The 15,079-nt window shown below is 60.3% G+C and overlaps 2 protein-coding genes across 2 annotated transcripts in view; one reads left to right on the top strand and one right to left on the bottom strand.

Moving 5' to 3' along the window:
- Positions 1-1,526, top strand: part of FBXW8 (F-box and WD repeat domain containing 8) — a 56,241-nt gene extending 54,715 nt beyond the window's left edge. Inside the window, 1 exon segment of the mRNA XM_064674659.1 lies at positions 13-1,526. Within this exon segment, the coding sequence (XP_064530729.1) occupies positions 13-157 (145 nt within the window). The 3' untranslated portion in view covers positions 158-1,526.
- Positions 1,527-6,879: 5,353 nt separating this feature from the next.
- TESC (tescalcin) lies at positions 6,880-14,455 on the bottom strand. Its single transcript, XM_064674656.1, has 8 exons — positions 14,330-14,455; positions 10,123-10,192; positions 8,683-8,763; positions 8,019-8,158; positions 7,869-7,930; positions 7,691-7,798; positions 7,238-7,285; positions 6,880-7,145 (listed from the first exon to the last, which is right to left on the bottom strand). Exons 1-8 carry the CDS (start codon positions 14,385-14,387, stop codon positions 7,068-7,070), a joined length of 645 nt encoding a protein of 214 aa, XP_064530726.1. The 5' UTR covers positions 14,388-14,455; the 3' UTR covers positions 6,880-7,067.
- Between the last annotated feature and the right edge of the window lie 624 nt (positions 14,456-15,079).

Genomic DNA, 15,079 nt, shown 5'->3' with positions numbered 1-15,079 from the left:
TGTTCCGTGCAGGTATCGAGGGATCATTCACTCCTACGAGTTCTCAGGGGAGCAGCTGGCAGGGGACAGTGTCCTCCCCATCTGCCGCTCGTCCTACGACGAGCTCACGGGCTACAACTACAACATCGGCCTGGCCATGCCCTATGACAGCATTTAGGGACTCCTGGGCTGCTGGGGGCCAGGCAGGACAACATCCACGTGGGACAGGCACCTCAGAGGGGGTGTTGGCTGCGGGACAACGGGCTGAGATTCGCCAAAAGGTGGGGATAGGAACCCAAAGAGTTCAAGGCTGCCCTGGAGCATGTCACTGAAATGTGCTGCTGCTCAGAGGTCCACCCTGCTGGAGGGGAGAGTGAAGATGAAGGGGAACATCACACTGCAGGGTGAACCAAAACCCTGCTGCCTGTGGGAAGGATGCTGCTGGTCCCACCTGGGCAGAGGGACACGGTCAGGAAGCCCGAGGGGCACAGTGTGAGGGGTGGGAGCACACTCAGGAGCTCCTGCCTGCCCTGAGAGGGGGAAAAAAACCACCAGGAAGTTGGGGGAAGCATGTTGCTGAGCCTCATGTTTGTTATCTCTGTCCTGGTAATGAGCTGCTCGTGCTTGTTTTCCTTGGAATGCACTGGAATGTGTCAAGGAACAGGACCATGCACAAAAGGTTGGGAGAGGGGAAGGTGATGGAGAGAGGAAGGGGAAGGTTGGCCCCAGGCCAGACTGGATGCCTGGGAACTCAGCAGGCCACACACATCAGAATGATTTTAAAATGAATTATTTTTTTAAATCCTCTAAAATTCTGGATTAAATATTTTTTAATTGTCTGCGTACACGTGTCTCTGGAGTTTTGTTCCTGAGTCTTTCAGGGTGAACCAGCCCCCTGCACTGGAACAAAGAGCTGCCACGGCTCAAGTGTGTCCTTTGCTGGATCAGGGAGGGTTTTCTGATGCTTCCAAGCTGGGAATTGATCCTGAAACACAAAGGATGAGTTGGGCACAGTGCCCCTGCCTGGGGTTGAGAAGCCCTCAGGCTGTAGGTGCACTCACCTTAAACCCAGGCTGCCCTGGCACAGGGAAAACCAGTTTGTAGAACAAGAGCCCCAGCCCTGGATCTGTTTTACTCCTTTAAAACTGTTCTGTGGTTGTGATTTGCCCTTGGAAACTTCCTGGTGCAAACCAAAGCCGTGCCAATTCTGTTTCAGCTGAGGTTAAGTTTTAACTTAACATCTTTTTTACTGGATTAATGGAATGGATGTAAAAGTGCCAGGGAGGGGTGAAGGAATGTGCCCAAACCTGCAGGAGAGGGGCTGGGCTGTCACTTCAACCTTTCTCCAGTCACTGGAGAGCTTCCTGCTGCCCTCCTGCCTGGAGAGCAGCTTTTCCTTCTTTGCCTTGGGGTGGTTTTCCATGACCCCTAAGCCAAATTTCTCATGGTTTTGATTTTTAACACTTGGCTTTTTCCTTGTGATGGATAACAAGCAGTGCAAGAGGCAAAGTCATTCTATCTGACCAATAAATTTGATCTTTCATAAAGCTTTGGTCTCTCTTTTTTTTTTTCTTCTTCTTTCTGGGAAGCCAGCTCCCTCCCTCCATTCCTGGAAGATCAAGCAGTGTCCCGGATACACAGTTGGGATGAGAGTTCTGCAGAAACCTGACAAATTTCTGCAGCATAAATGATTTTGGGGGGTTACTTCAGCCTTGTGACTCCTGATGTGCTGAGCAGAGAGAGTTTCCATGTTGTTCTCCTCCCTCCTTGCCCCAGCCCTTGGCTTGTTCCCATTCCCTTATCTTGCCCTGTTATCTCAGGACAGCTTTGTTCTCTCTTGCTCTCCCTGCTGCAAGGAGCAGATAAGTTGGTGCTGTGCCCACGTGTCCAAGCCCTTTTCCTGGAGTCCACCTGCACATTCCTGCTCCCTGCTTCTCCCTGTCCTCCTGCACTGCCCCATCCTCGAGCCGACAGGAGGGGGATGCTTTGCAGCACCTGCCTGTGGAATGTTTGCTTCCTTAGGCAGAGCAGCCCTGCAAGTCACCAATTCTTTGGTCACCAACCCATCCTGGTCCTGGGAGGCTTGTGTCACCTCCAGTGGGGAAAGGAATTCCCTCTTTCCCTGGTTCATGCTCCAGGTGCAGCTCCTCCGGGTGGGTCCCAGGGTGGTCCTTTGGGTCTGTTTTCCCTGTGTCTGGAATTCACTGAGGAGGTTGCAGCACAGCAGAAGGTGGTGTGTGCATTTAACTGGCATTCCTAATGCAAATGAGGGCACTCAGGCTGTTGGAGAGCATCCATGTGGGGAGCTGAATTGTATTTGTGAAAAGGGCTGTTGTCCCACTTCCCTGGGTGCTGGAGTGGTGCTGGAGTGGAGCAAACACGACCTGGGCTGCTCAGGCTGGGCTCGGGGGACATTTAGATGGAGCCTCTTCCTTAATTTCAAGAGCAGGAATGGAGCCACCATCCTGTGTTTGTGGGGAGTGATGCCACCTTTGGGCTTCCCATCTGGGGACTCCTGGTGCCCAGTGCAGGTTGTGAGGGCAAAGCTGAGCCCAGAGTTGTGTCAGACAAGGGTGGTCACTGGGAAGGGACATCTCTGCTGGTTTTGGCTCCTGGAGTTGAGGAGCTGCAGTCAGGACATGTTGGGCCAGGTTGGACTGACCTGGCAGGGGCTGGGCTGAAGGTGGAGGCTCACACTGGGCTCATGTGCCAGCCTGGTGACCCTCAGCCAGGCTGGGTAATCGGGGACAGCTAAAAATCCAAAGGCATCTGAGGAGGAAATAGTTCAGGGGGGAAAAAGCCTCCAGAACAACTGCTGGTGTCTATTGTTGGTGACAGTGACCCTCAGCTAAAAAGAGGTGTCTGTTCCCTCCTGAGAAGGATCTCTGCTCCAAAGAGAATCTGAGATCAAAGGGGAGCTGTCTGTGCTCAGCCCGGAGCTGTGACCGCAGGGTGCTCAGCACAACGGGAAGGACAGGGCAGGACGTGCTCAGCTGTGCTGGAAAATCCGCCCTGGAAAATCCCCAGCTGCCCCTCCACTCATTCTGGGGCCAACCCACCAGCAAAGGCCCCCAGAAAGTGCTTTTTGCCTCTGTTTGGTGACCTTGGCAGTGGGGGAAGGGTGATTCCAGCGTTTTGGGGGCTGCCATCCCTCTCCTGGTGCTGAGGAGTGGTGGGAGAGGAGCAGTGGGTGCTCTCTGTGCAGAGAGGGACTACAGGGGTCTCTGCCTCGAGCAGCACCTTCCCCTCCCACCCTGTGGCCTTTCCCACTCGGCCTCTGCTCTGCTGCCCCTGCCCACCTCTGTCAGTCTCTGTTCCAGCTGCTGTCAGGGAGGGGTGGATGTGTGGTGCCAATGTGCCCAGGTGGTGCACAAAACACTTGGCTTTGCCCTCTCTGCCCCCTCTTGTCTTCCAGTGATGTTTGGCCACTCATTTCTACCTTCTGTGGATGGTCCTAAAACCTTCACCTATGTTTAAGGCAGTGCTGGGGTCCTCCCAACCCCTCCCAGTCCCTGGGACCTCTGAGTCCGGTCCCTGCTGCCAGAGGGGAAGATGGGGCGGCAGTGGTTGAAGTACTGATGGATTATAGAGCAGAACTCAGTGGGAAAGGGCCTATTCCAGGTCAGGATTTGTGCCACTGGCAGATTTATGGCCAGAAATGTGGACCTTCAGCCTCTGGGCCAAATGCCTCTTCATGGGAGAGCTGCTGTGTCAGCTCTGCCTCAGATGGTGCCACTGGAAGGAACGAGGAGCTCCTCAAAGTTTGGCTCACAAACATCAGCTGCAAGGGGCTGCCCCACTCCCTGGCTGTGGGCCCTGTGCTGCCTCCTGTTCTCCTGCTCCTCCCACCCTTCCTGGGCAGGTGTCCCCTGTGTTCTGGTCTCTCCTGCCTTTCCCAAGCCCCACTGTTGCTGACAGGTGGGTGGGGATGGGGAGATGAGTGTTGCTCGTGGGGCACTGTCTGTCCCCACCCTGCAGTCCTGGGGGTCACCCAGCCCTGCTCTCCAGACCCAGGAGCTGCTGCTGTCTCCAGTGCTGCTCAGCCTTTATCAGCCTTCCCAGAGCTTTGGTTTTCCAGTTCCCCTCTGCTGACCACGGCTGGGATCTGCCACAGAGCTTTGGTTCTCCTCACAGGGCTCAGCATCTCGGCCCCATAGCAGAACTATTATCCTTCATGGAAGGCTCTGGGCTTTGCTGTGGCTGCAACAGAGGCCTCTCCCTTGCCAGGTTCCCCAGGGCTCTGCCAGATTTTCCAGTGATTCACAGGATTGTTATCCTGGGGTTTGCTGTTAACACCAACCCTGGGTTGTGCTTCCCTGGCTTTCCTCTGGCACAGGAATGATGCTCCTGCCCTGGAGGATCCGTTCCTAAGGACCAGGCCTTCAGCACCAGCCACTGCTGGGGTGAGGATCAGGCTTATCTTCCCTGAGCCCTCCCTTCCCACTCTCACCTCCCTCCTGCTCTCCACCTCATCCCATTTCCTGCAGAGGGTTGTGTTGGCTCCAGCCTCTGCTTCCCGCAGTCCCTTATCCCACACTTTCCACACCACCCCACAAAATACCTGGGGACAGCTAATTAGCTCAAGGGGTAATAATTATCCTCTTACCAATACTCTTCAGTCCTCCTGCCCTCTACTTCCTTGCACTGCACAGTGTACCCAGCCCAGGCTGGCATGGAATCCTTTGGATGTCTTCTCCCAGGAAACCAGCATGGAGGGGGAGTGGGACCACGACCTGATGTCAAACCCTGCAGTCCCACCAACATCAAAGGCTCTTCCCAGCACAGACAGCCCCTCTGGGAGATCCAGAGGTGGAAGAGGGCCTGGACTGTGACCAGGAGCATGGAACTTGCAGCTGTTTCAGGGAGTGGGATGGTCCTGCAGTGTCTGTGTGGAAATTCCAGTGAGAAAACAGGGAAAGGAGCCTGGGTTGACTCCTGAAACCTGGGGATTTTGGGAGGAGCTGGATGTTGTGCCCTAACGTTTGTGGGGTGGGAAGGGAGCACAGAGGGGGTGGCCCAGGGAGGAGGAGGAAGAGGAGGAGGAGCGGTTCAGTGCCAGTTGGGGGGTTGGCACCAACCCTGTGCCCTGGATTGTGCCACTGTGGTGCTGCCAGGCGTGAGCCAGGGACAGGGGGTGTCCAGAGGAGCTGGAGGAGAGCAGGACTGGAACTCCAGAGCCCTACAAACACAGACCAAGCTGTGGGGCAGCCCCGGGGCCCCTCAGGGCCTGAATGGCTGCGTTGGAATAGCCAGGAGCTCCATCACTGCCATCCCCTCCCACACCTGGTGCTCAGCCCCTCTGGCAGCACCAGCACCAACCCTGCTCCCACACCCTGCCCAGCACCAGCACCAACCCTGGCTCTGACAACCCAGCCCAGGTCCAGCACCAATCCTGCTCCCACCACTCAGGTCGAGCACCATGTACCAGCACCACAACACTTCAGCCAACACCTCAGGTGCCACAGCTCTGTCCCACAGCTTTGGGAGACACCCAGCTGGGTGTGGTGGCACTGAGAGACCCAGCTGGGTTTGGCAGTGGGACACTCAGCTGGGTGTGGTGGCACTGGGACACCCATCTGAGTTTAGTGGCACTGGGACACCCAGCTGGGTTTTGTGGCACTGGGACAGCCAGCTGGGTTTGGTGGCACTGGGACACCCAGCTGGGTTTGGTGGCACTGAAACACCCAGCTGGGTGTGGTGGCACTGGGACACCCAGCTGGGTGTGGTGGCACTGGGACACCCATCTGAGTTTAGTGGCACTGGGACACCCATCTGGGTGTGGTGGCACTGGGACACCCAGCTGGACGTGGGGCATTCCCAGCGTGGAGCTGCAGGACGGGACCGGCTCCATGCCCGGGTGTGCCCCGGGCTGTCCGTGGAGCAGCGGGAGCCGCTCCGGTCTCTCCAGGCCAGCACTGCATTGCAGGGAAGGGCTGTGCTGCGCTGGGGGAGCGCTGCCAGCTCTCCCTCCCGCTGCTGCTCCAGGAGCTGCTCCGGAGCAGGACCGTGTCCAGCGGCTGGGAACGGGAATTTCGTGGGGACAAAGCTTCCAAAGCCTGCGAGGGAATTTCTCTTATCTGCAGCCTCAGTGTGGGGATGCCTGAGCCCAGCAGAGACCCCCAATAACACGGCAAAGAAGGAGGAATCGCTGGTGCCCTGAGCCGGGGAGGTGCCCGCGCTCCCTGCCCGCGGGGATGGAGGGGCTGTGGCGGCTCCGTCGCTCCCTGTCGGCTGGGAGGGGGCTCTGCTCCCAGCCACTGAACGTGTCACCAGGGGAAGCCATTTTTGATAAAACAAATAAATCTCTCCCGCTTTTCTAAAAATAGCCCTTGCCCTTTTTTTTTTTTCTCCCCCTCCCTCCCCAGCTCAGGCTGCCTTAGCGACGGGAACGCGCCTGGAGCCATCCAGTCATTAATACCAGTAAACAACCCCCTGTCTCCGGTGCCTTTTTCCAGCGGGAACATGTGGGGGCAGGAGCCACCTGGTTGCCAGGAGCCCACGTCCCTGCATCCCTGCTGCCTGTATCCCAGCCTGGCTCCTCCCGGCTCCGGCCGGCACACACAGCCGGGGGGGCTGGTTAGGGTTTAAATTGAGGTTATTCCATGAGTTGTTTCCATCTTTGCCGGCTTGAGCATCCTGTGGGGATGCAGAGTGGGATGTGATTGTCCTTCCAGGTGCTGAGGATGCTGCCCTCCCCCTCCTGCCCCTCGGCATCCCCACCCCTGCCTGCACACTCTCCCCTTGGCCTGGGATCAGGGGGCTCACAGCAGCTCCTTCCCCAGAGCAGAGGCTGAAAATGCGGATTTACGGGGAGAGCAGGGTCTGTGGAGGGTTTCTGCACAGGGACAGACCCCAGCAGGCCCTGGGGGATGGATGGACGGAGTATTTCTGAGCTGGGAGTAAAAAGAGAAATACCTTTTATTACAGATAAAAGCCTCTTATGTTTCTAGAGAGCAGCGGCAGCCCCAGCGCGGGCGGGGACAGAGCGCTCAGTGCCAGGAACATGGAGCTGCTGAGTCCTCTTCTTCCTCCTCCTCCTCTTCTTCCTCCTCCTCCTCTTCTCCTCCTCCTCCTCCTCCTCCTCCCCCTCAGTAGCAGTGGGCGATGGTCTCCATGTTGAGGAAGCGGACGTGCATCTTGGTCTCGATGTCGATCCCCTGCCACATCTGCCAGGGGGACGGGGCTGAGCGGGGCCAGGGGCCCAACCCCGGCTCCCCGAGGCCTCTCAGCTCCCTCCTTCCCGGCAGATGCCACCAACCTTAAGGAAATCCTCGAAGGTGATGCCCTCGTACACCTGGTCCGGCCCCTGTGCCAGCGAGAGAGGAAACATCACAGCTGCCCCACACCACTGGGCACGGGGCTCTGGGGGCTCTGGGTGACCCAGGGTGGGTCCCCTGGGGCAGTGGGACAAGTCTCCCATGGGTGCACAGCCCTGTACCCCACGGCCAGCCCAAAATTAGTTCCCAGCCCACCTTTCCCATAAGCACTAACTCCCCAAACTCTGAGGACAAGGCTTTAAGGGACGCTGTTTGCTCCCCCCCCCTTGGGCTCTGCTCGTGGAACAAACCCACCCTGAATGCTGCTGCCTGCAAAAACACCTCCAGCCAGATCAGCTGGGAGATGCCCTGGGCAGGACAGACACCTCCCAGCCCCATTTTTGGTGCCAGTGCAGCACCCCCGTGCCCCGGCAGGGCAGGGCAGCAGCTCCCACCATGTGTCCCACGCAGATGCTGGCGGCCTCCATCATGGCCCCGTCGGCGATGGAGCGGGCAGACTCCTTCTCCAGGTGGGGGTTCCCCGACAGCAGCTCCTCCACCACCTGCAAGACAGGAGGTCAAAGCCAGGGCTGGGAACTCCCCGGGGCCGGGGCGGGAGGGGCCGTGCGTTACATTTCTGTACTCCTGCAGCGTGATCTTCCCGTCGTGGTCCGAGTCGTACATGTGGAACAGGACTGGGAGGGACGAGAGGAGCATGGGGGGGTCAGAGGGGCCATCCCCTCCCACCATCCCCCCCCGTCCCGGGCTCTGGGAAAGCCTCACATTTGAGCTTCTCCTTGCGGAAGCGGTCGAGCTGCTCCTCGTCCATGTTCATCTCGATGGGTCTGAAGTAGGACATGATGGTCAGGAAGTCCTCGAAGTTTATCTCGTCCACCAGCCCGTCCGACTCCTGCCGCAGGTTCCTGCCGACAGCGGGGGGATGGGAGGCCAGGACCCTCCCCAGACCCTCCCCCCCGCTGCAGACCCCATCAGGACCCTCCCCAGACCCTCCCCCCCTCTGCAGACCCCATCAGGACCCTCCCCAGACCCTCCCCCCCGCTGCAGACCCCATCAGGACCCTCCCCAGACCCTCCCCCCCGCTGCAGACCCCATCAGGACCCTCCCCAGACCCTCCCCCCCTCTGCAGACCCCATCGGGACCCTCCCCAGACCCTCCCCCCCGCTGCAGACCCCATCAGGACCCTCCCCAGACCCTCCCCCCCGCTGCAGACCCCATCAGGACCCTCCCCAGACCCTCCCCCCCGCTGCAGACCCCACCCCACCAAACCTTCAGCGCTGCTTTGTCCCCGAGATTCAGCTTAAAGGACTGTAATATCCCCTCCCGGCTCCATCCCAGCCTTTAGGGAGATCTTTCCCCGGCCACATCCCGCTCCCAGAGGATAAACCACCAGCCCTGCCCCTCCCTGTGGCGCTGGGGGGGTTCCTACCGCTTGTCAAAAAAGGCGTGGACGATTTTGCCCCTAATTGGGTTGAACTCCAGGTCGGGAATGCTGTCGAAATTCTCCTTGCTGCAAAGGAAACAGGGACAACCTCTCATGAGGGAGGGAGGGAGGGAGGAGGAGAGAGATGCCACTGAAAAGCCCCAACCCCGTTCTTCCAAAGCAATCATGGAAAAATAAAGAGGTTTTGGGTGAAAACCCCTTTTTGCCTCAGTTCAGACTGAGAGCAAATCTGTGCTCGGGGCAGCTATGGGGGAATTCCCCTTTGGGAAGCTCTGGGATACTTGGGATGATGGTGGGGCTTGACCTGCAAATGGCTGCGTGGTTTTGGAAGAGTTTTCCCAGGAATAAGGCCTCAAATGGGCTCAACAAGGTACGGGAAGGAGCTCCTGCTGTCCAACTTCCCCTCAGCTTCCTCCACATCCCACTGTCCCTCCCAGCTGTGCCACAGGCACCGGGCTGAGCCTGTGCTGGTCGGGAATGGAATGGGATGGCCGGCACTGGGAATGGGATTGCCAGCACTGGGAATGGAGCTGCGGCACTGGGAATGGAGCTGCGGCACTGGGAATGGCATTGCCAGCACTGGGAATGGAGCTGCGGCACTGGGAGTGGGATTGTTGGCGCTGGGAATGGAATGGCTGGCACTGGGACTGGAATGGCCAGCACTGGGAATGGAATTGTTGGCGCTGGGAATGGGATTGCCAGCACTGGGAATGGAGTTGCTGGCACTGGGAATGGGATTGCCAGCACTGGGAATGGAGTTGCTGGCACTGGGAATGGGATTGCCAGCACTGGGAATGGAGTTGCTGGCACTGGGAATGGGATGGCCAGCATTGGGTATGGAATTGCTGGCACTGGGAATGGGATGGCCAGCACTGGGTATGGAATTGTTGGCACTGGGAATGGGATGGCCAGCACTGGGAATGGAGTTGCTGGCACTGGGAATGGGATTGCCAGCACTGGGAATGGAGTTGCTGGCACTGGGAATGGGATGGCCAGCACTGGGAATGGGACTGTTGGCACTGGGAATGGAATGGCCAGCACTGGGTATGGAATTGTTGGCACTGGGAATGGGATGGCCAGCACTGGGAATGGGACTGTTGGTGCTGGGAATGGAATGACCAGCACTGGGAATGGAGTTGTGGCACTGGGAATGGAATGGCTGGTACTGGGAATGGAATTGTTGGTGCTGGGAATGGAATGGCTGGCCCTGGGAATGGGATTGCCAGCACTGGGAATGGAGTTGCTGGCGCTGGGAATGGAATTGTTGGTGCTGGGAATGGAATGACCAGCACTGGGTAAGGAATTGTTGGCGCTGGGAATGGGATGGCCGGCCCTGGGAATGGGATGGCCGGCCCTGGGAATGGGATGGCTGGCCCTGGGAATGGGATGGCCGGCCCTGGGAATGGGTGGCTGGGAATGCCGTACCGGATCGTCAGCTGGTCCTGGCTCAGCTGCTTGAAGCGCCGGTGCAGGTGCTCGATCTGCTCCGAGGTGACTGTTGGGGACAGGAGGGAGGGGACGGGGGGGTTGAGCTCCCCGGGAGACCCCCAGGGATCCCCCTGCCAGCTCCTGCCCTGCCCAGGGACACGAGGAGGCTGGTGGGCACCACGGCTTGTTCCCGGGGCACCAATGGATGTGAGCAGCCAAAGGGCTGTTCCTGCACCCCTGGCACTGGGGAAGGGCCTTGGGCGCCTCTTGGCACAGTTGTGCCCATCCCTGTGCCCCCTCAGTGGCTCTGTGCAGCCCTGCAAGGTCCCTCTCTGTGTCCCTGAGTGCTCTGTCCCTTGCTGGCTGCAGGGGGTGACTCCAAGGGCTGGTTTATCCCAAATTCTGGTCTGCAGAAGCTCCCTGTCTGACTGCATGGCACAGTATGGTGTGGCCTGGCATAGCAGGATCCCACACCCACCCCCAGCTCAGGATCCTCAGCATCAGACCCTCCAAAAGGACCTGACCCTTTCCTTTGGGGTCGTTGGCACCGTGGGCAGTGCCCAGCCCAGGGAGCACATCCCAACCTGCCCTGGGACATCTCCCCCTGCTCCGGGAGCTTCCCCTGCCCGTGTCCACAGGGGGGGCAGGAAATAACCCTGGGATCCCAAATGCCCCGAGCTGACAGCAGCCTCTCACCAGGGCAGAGGAAAGGCTGGGCACGGAGGGCACACGTTGGCAGCCCAAAAGCAAAGCCCAGCCTGGAAATCGCTGCTGTTCAGGGTGAACTGGGACACCACAAGCTACCGAGGTGGGCACTGCACCCCCCAGGGCTGCAGCAATCCCAGACCTGGGGCAGGGCTGGAACTGGGGTGCAGCAGCTTTGCTTTGAGCCCCAGGAGCTCTGGGGCCACAGAGAGAGGCTCAGCAGCACCTTCTCACTTGCCCAGTGCCACCCACAGGTGATTTTATCTTTCCTTCCCCGCGGCTGTAACCAAGCCCTGCAGTCCCCCGAGGACACACAGGGAGCCTGACTCTTGTGCAAATATTGACAGAGCCATTCCCAGGAGCCAGGGAAGTGCTTTGCAGCCCTGTCTCCATGGGCTGGTGGAGTAGTCCAGGCACCAGCTGGACTCACACGGTGGCTGAGGAGCTGGCACAGGGCAGGGCTGCACCAGCAGCTGGACATCAGCCCTTCCTGGCACCGTGGAGAGAGATAAAAGACATTAAAGTGCAACTGAGGGGCTGGAAATGGTTAAGTGCTGTGGCTGAGAGACACCAGGCCAGTGCTGGGCCGAGTGCTGCTCCCTCCCTGCCTCCCTCCCTCTCTTTTATGGTGTTTAAATAATGTCCTTTGCATTTCTCACTGCTGCTCCACGGCCTTGAAATAGAAACTGTATCGATCAGCGAGGCTGAGCCTTCACAGACCTCTCTTTAATGGACTGGAGAACCCATCTGTGCTGGTCCTGGGGCTCTGGCCTGCCTGGACCTGCCTGCAGTGGCAGCCACCAGCACCTCAGGAACAGGGGCTCTTTAACCCCCCTGCACGGCTTTGGGGTCCCCCCTTGAACCCTCTGGCTCCCGGGGGATGATTCCCAGGAATCGCAGGCTGCCTGGGCCCCCACTGATTCATCCACGGGATGTTTTTTCCCTAATCCCTCTGGCTGGTGCTCTGCTCTGTCCACACACACGCACACACACACATGGAAACTTTCTCTGGACTTTGCTTTCCAATTTTGGCCATGGAGAAGTGACCTTTCACTTTTCTCCCTCGACAACATTGCTGTCACCGTGGGAGCAGCTGGGTTTTCAGCATCTGGGACTTGGTTGCACACCAAAAGTCTTTGATCTTCCCAAAAAAATGTCCCAACATGACAAAAAACTGGGGTCAGGGGCACTCTCGTGGTCGGTCCAGCCTTGCTCTGCATCCAGCCCACGACTGCAAGGCCTAAAGAGGGCTCTTCCCCCCTCTTTTCCAAACCCAGATCTCCCTCACAGGGCAGGATCGTTCTGCCCTGCCGAGGGTGGCAGTGCTCTCCAGAAAAAAAAGGGAAAACCTGCACAAAGGGGCAAAGGCTTTGCCAGGAGAAGGGCCATCTCAAGGGCAGCAGAGGTTGCTCATATCCCTGGGAATATCCCTGGGAATATCCCTGAGAATATCCTTGAGGAACACCCTGGTGCTGCAGGCCCGTGTCCAAGCACGGCAGCCTACGCTGAAGGGGGGGAAATTGGGATTTAAAGCAAAGGGAGCTGGGTTTGCTGCTCCCAGCCTGGAGTGGTTTGTGCTGCTGGAGCAAAGAGAATCCCCCGGGAAGAGGGGCACAGGGGGGGCTCAGCCCTGCACTGCCCTCCCCGTGGGATGGGCCTGGGTGCAGGGAATGGTCTCATCATCCCGGGAAGAGCCCCCTCAGCCCCAGAGGGACTGGCTGCTGCAGCTCTGGGATGAAGCCCACGGAGGCAGGGAGGGGAAACAGCTCCAACACCCTGAGCAGACCCTGAGGGTGCCCCTCCAACGGGGGAGAAGGCAAAGGAACAAGCCCTGGGCACATCCTGGGCACATGCAGGTGGCCTTACCCTGTCCCTGCTCCTCCCACGGGACCGAGGGTGGCTGAGATTCCTTCCCTGACATCCAACTGCAGCAGCAAGGCTGTAAAACCCCTGAATTCCCAGGTTCTTTTGGCAGCAGCCCCAGCACAGTGGAAACCCTGTGAGTCCCTCTGGGAGCACATGACACGCACCCCAGTCATGGCACGGGGTCACTGTGCTTCTCCTGCCCTCCCACCTCTGGTTTGATGAGATTTTTCGGGGTGTTGCCCTTGTAAAACCCTTCCCTGGCACTGATTCCCGGGCACTGGGGCGTGGGGCAGGTGCCCTCCCACGGGCAGGCGCTGCCTGTGCTGGAGGTGCTGCTGCTCCCCAGGCCAGGGAGTTCCCCAAAAACCTCCTCCCACCCTGGGCTGCCAGGCTGGCACCCCACGGCCTCCCCTGTGGGGAGGGCTGAGCCCGCCCCGGGGTGCCCAGTGCGGTGCTGGGGTGCTCAGCCCGCCCGGGGGGAGGAGGAGGAGAGGGGAGGAAGGCAGATGTGACCCCCAGGATCAGCAGCAGCTCTGGGGAGAGTTGCTGGACCCTCTCAGCCCCTCCACAGCTTCTGGTCGCGGGCAGAGCTGCCCCCTCACCCCTCCCTGTGTCCCCTCACCCCTCCCTGTGTCCCCTCACCCTCCCTGTGTCCCCTCACCCCTCCCTGTGTCCCCTCACCCCTCCCTGTGTCCCAGCCTGCTCCCAGCACGGCAGGAGCCGGAGGATCCAGGTGGGAGCCCCCCGATCTCTGTGCCCAGAGCTGCCCACGCCCTGGAGCGATGGCGTTTCCCAGGAGGGACGCGACCACCCTGTCCTACCCCCCCGCCCCTGCTGGAAGCCCTGGGCTGTCCCTGCTGCATTTCCCTGCCTGCGGGTCCCTTGATCCCGATCCACCCCGTAACATCCCCGAGACTGTCACGGCCCGGCGGCTCCAAACCAGCCGTGCGGGGACAACTCCCTGCACCAGCGGCGGGGGCGGGCAGAGCCTCGCCGGGGCTCCCTCGTGTGACCGCTCCACGCCCCGGGAGCACTGTGGCACCGGGGACACGGCTGCGTCCCCACCTCCTGGTGACAGGCTGGCAACCCTTTGGTGACAAGTCTACACCCTCCTGCCCATTCCCCCTCCCCTACCCCCCCCTCCATCCCCCGGGTGACAGACCTGCATCCCCCCCGCCCCCAGGTGACACGTCCTGCACTCTCCCACCCCAGGTGACACCTCTGCACCCTCCCCGAGCGACCTCTCCCGCATCCTCCCCCCGGGTGACATCACATCTCCTGCACACCCCGCCCGCTCAGGTGCCACCTCCTGCAGCCCCCGCGGGTGACACGACATGTCCTGCATCCCCCACCTCGGGTGACATCTCCTGCAGCCCCTCCCAGGTGACATGTCCTGCACACCCCCGCCCCCCCAGGTGCCACCTCCTGCATCCCCCCCTCCCCGGGTGACATCTCCTGCACCCCCCCACCCTCCCAGGTGCCACCTTTCCCCACCCCAGGTGACACGTCCTGCCCCTCCCCTGCAGTGACATGTCACCCGCGGGGCCGGACACCCCGTGTCCCCTCGGCCGGGGGGCGTCCGGAGGCTGCGGGGGTGGGTCGGGTGGGTGTCCAAGGTGCCCCCGGTACTCACAGCCGGTCCTGTCCGCCAGCTCCCGCATCTCGGCGGGCACGGAGTGCGCGGAGCCCATCCCGGGCCGTGCCGGGAGCGGCGCCGCGGGCGCTGCACCGGGAGCGCCGCCGCCAACGCTTTATAAGGGCGGGGAGGCGGGGAGGGGCGGCGGGGCTGCCCCGGGTCCCTGCGCCCCGCACATCGCCGGGACCGGCACAGAGCGAGCACCGAGCCGGCACGGGGGCAGAGAGAACACCGAGCCGGCATTGGGGCAGAGAGAGCTCAGAGCTGGCACGGGGGCAGAGAGAACACTGAGCCGGCATTGGGGCAGAGAGAGAACACTGAGCCGGCATTGGGGCAGAGAGAGAACACTGAGCCGGCACTGGGGCAGAGAGAGAGCTCAGAGCTGGCACGGGGACAGAGAGAGAGCTCAGAGCTGGCACGGGGGCAGAGAGAACACTGAGCCGGCATTGGGGCAGAGAGAGAGCTCAGAGCTGGCACGGGGGCAGAGAGAGCTCAGAGCCGGCACGGGGGCAGAGAAAACACCGAGCCGGTACCGGGGCAGAGAGCACCGAGCCGGCCCTGGGGCCACAGTGAACATCCGACCGTCCTTAGGTCCGGGGTTGACTCCCCGCAGTTCTTAGGCTCCAGATTGAACAGCCCAGCCAGCCACAGGCTCCAGAATTAACACCGAGCCAGTCTTCGGTCCAGAGTTAACACCGAGCTATCCTTAGGCTCCAGATTGAACAGCCCAGGCAGCCTCAGGCTCCA

The sequence above is a fragment of the Pseudopipra pipra genome, chromosome 18, assembly GCF_036250125.1.
Source record: "Pseudopipra pipra isolate bDixPip1 chromosome 18, bDixPip1.hap1, whole genome shotgun sequence".
Taxonomy (NCBI): Eukaryota; Metazoa; Chordata; class Aves; order Passeriformes; family Pipridae; genus Pseudopipra; species Pseudopipra pipra.
Note: the sequence above shows the minus strand (reverse complement) of the source record. Positions and strands in the feature narration are given on the sequence as shown.

Coding starts and splice junctions, on each gene's coding strand:
- TESC (XM_064674656.1), bottom strand. CDS start 14,387: ATGGGCTCCGCGCACTCCGTGCCCGCCGAGATGCGGGAGCTGGCGGAC. Junction 10,193..14,329: donor GCTGGCGGACAGGACCGGCT/GTGAGTACCGGG, acceptor TGTCCCCAACAG/TCACCTCGGAGCAGATCGAG. Junction 7,286..7,690: donor GCATCTGCGTGGGACACATG/GTGGGAGCTGCT, acceptor TCGCTGGCACAG/GGGCCGGACCAGGTGTACGA.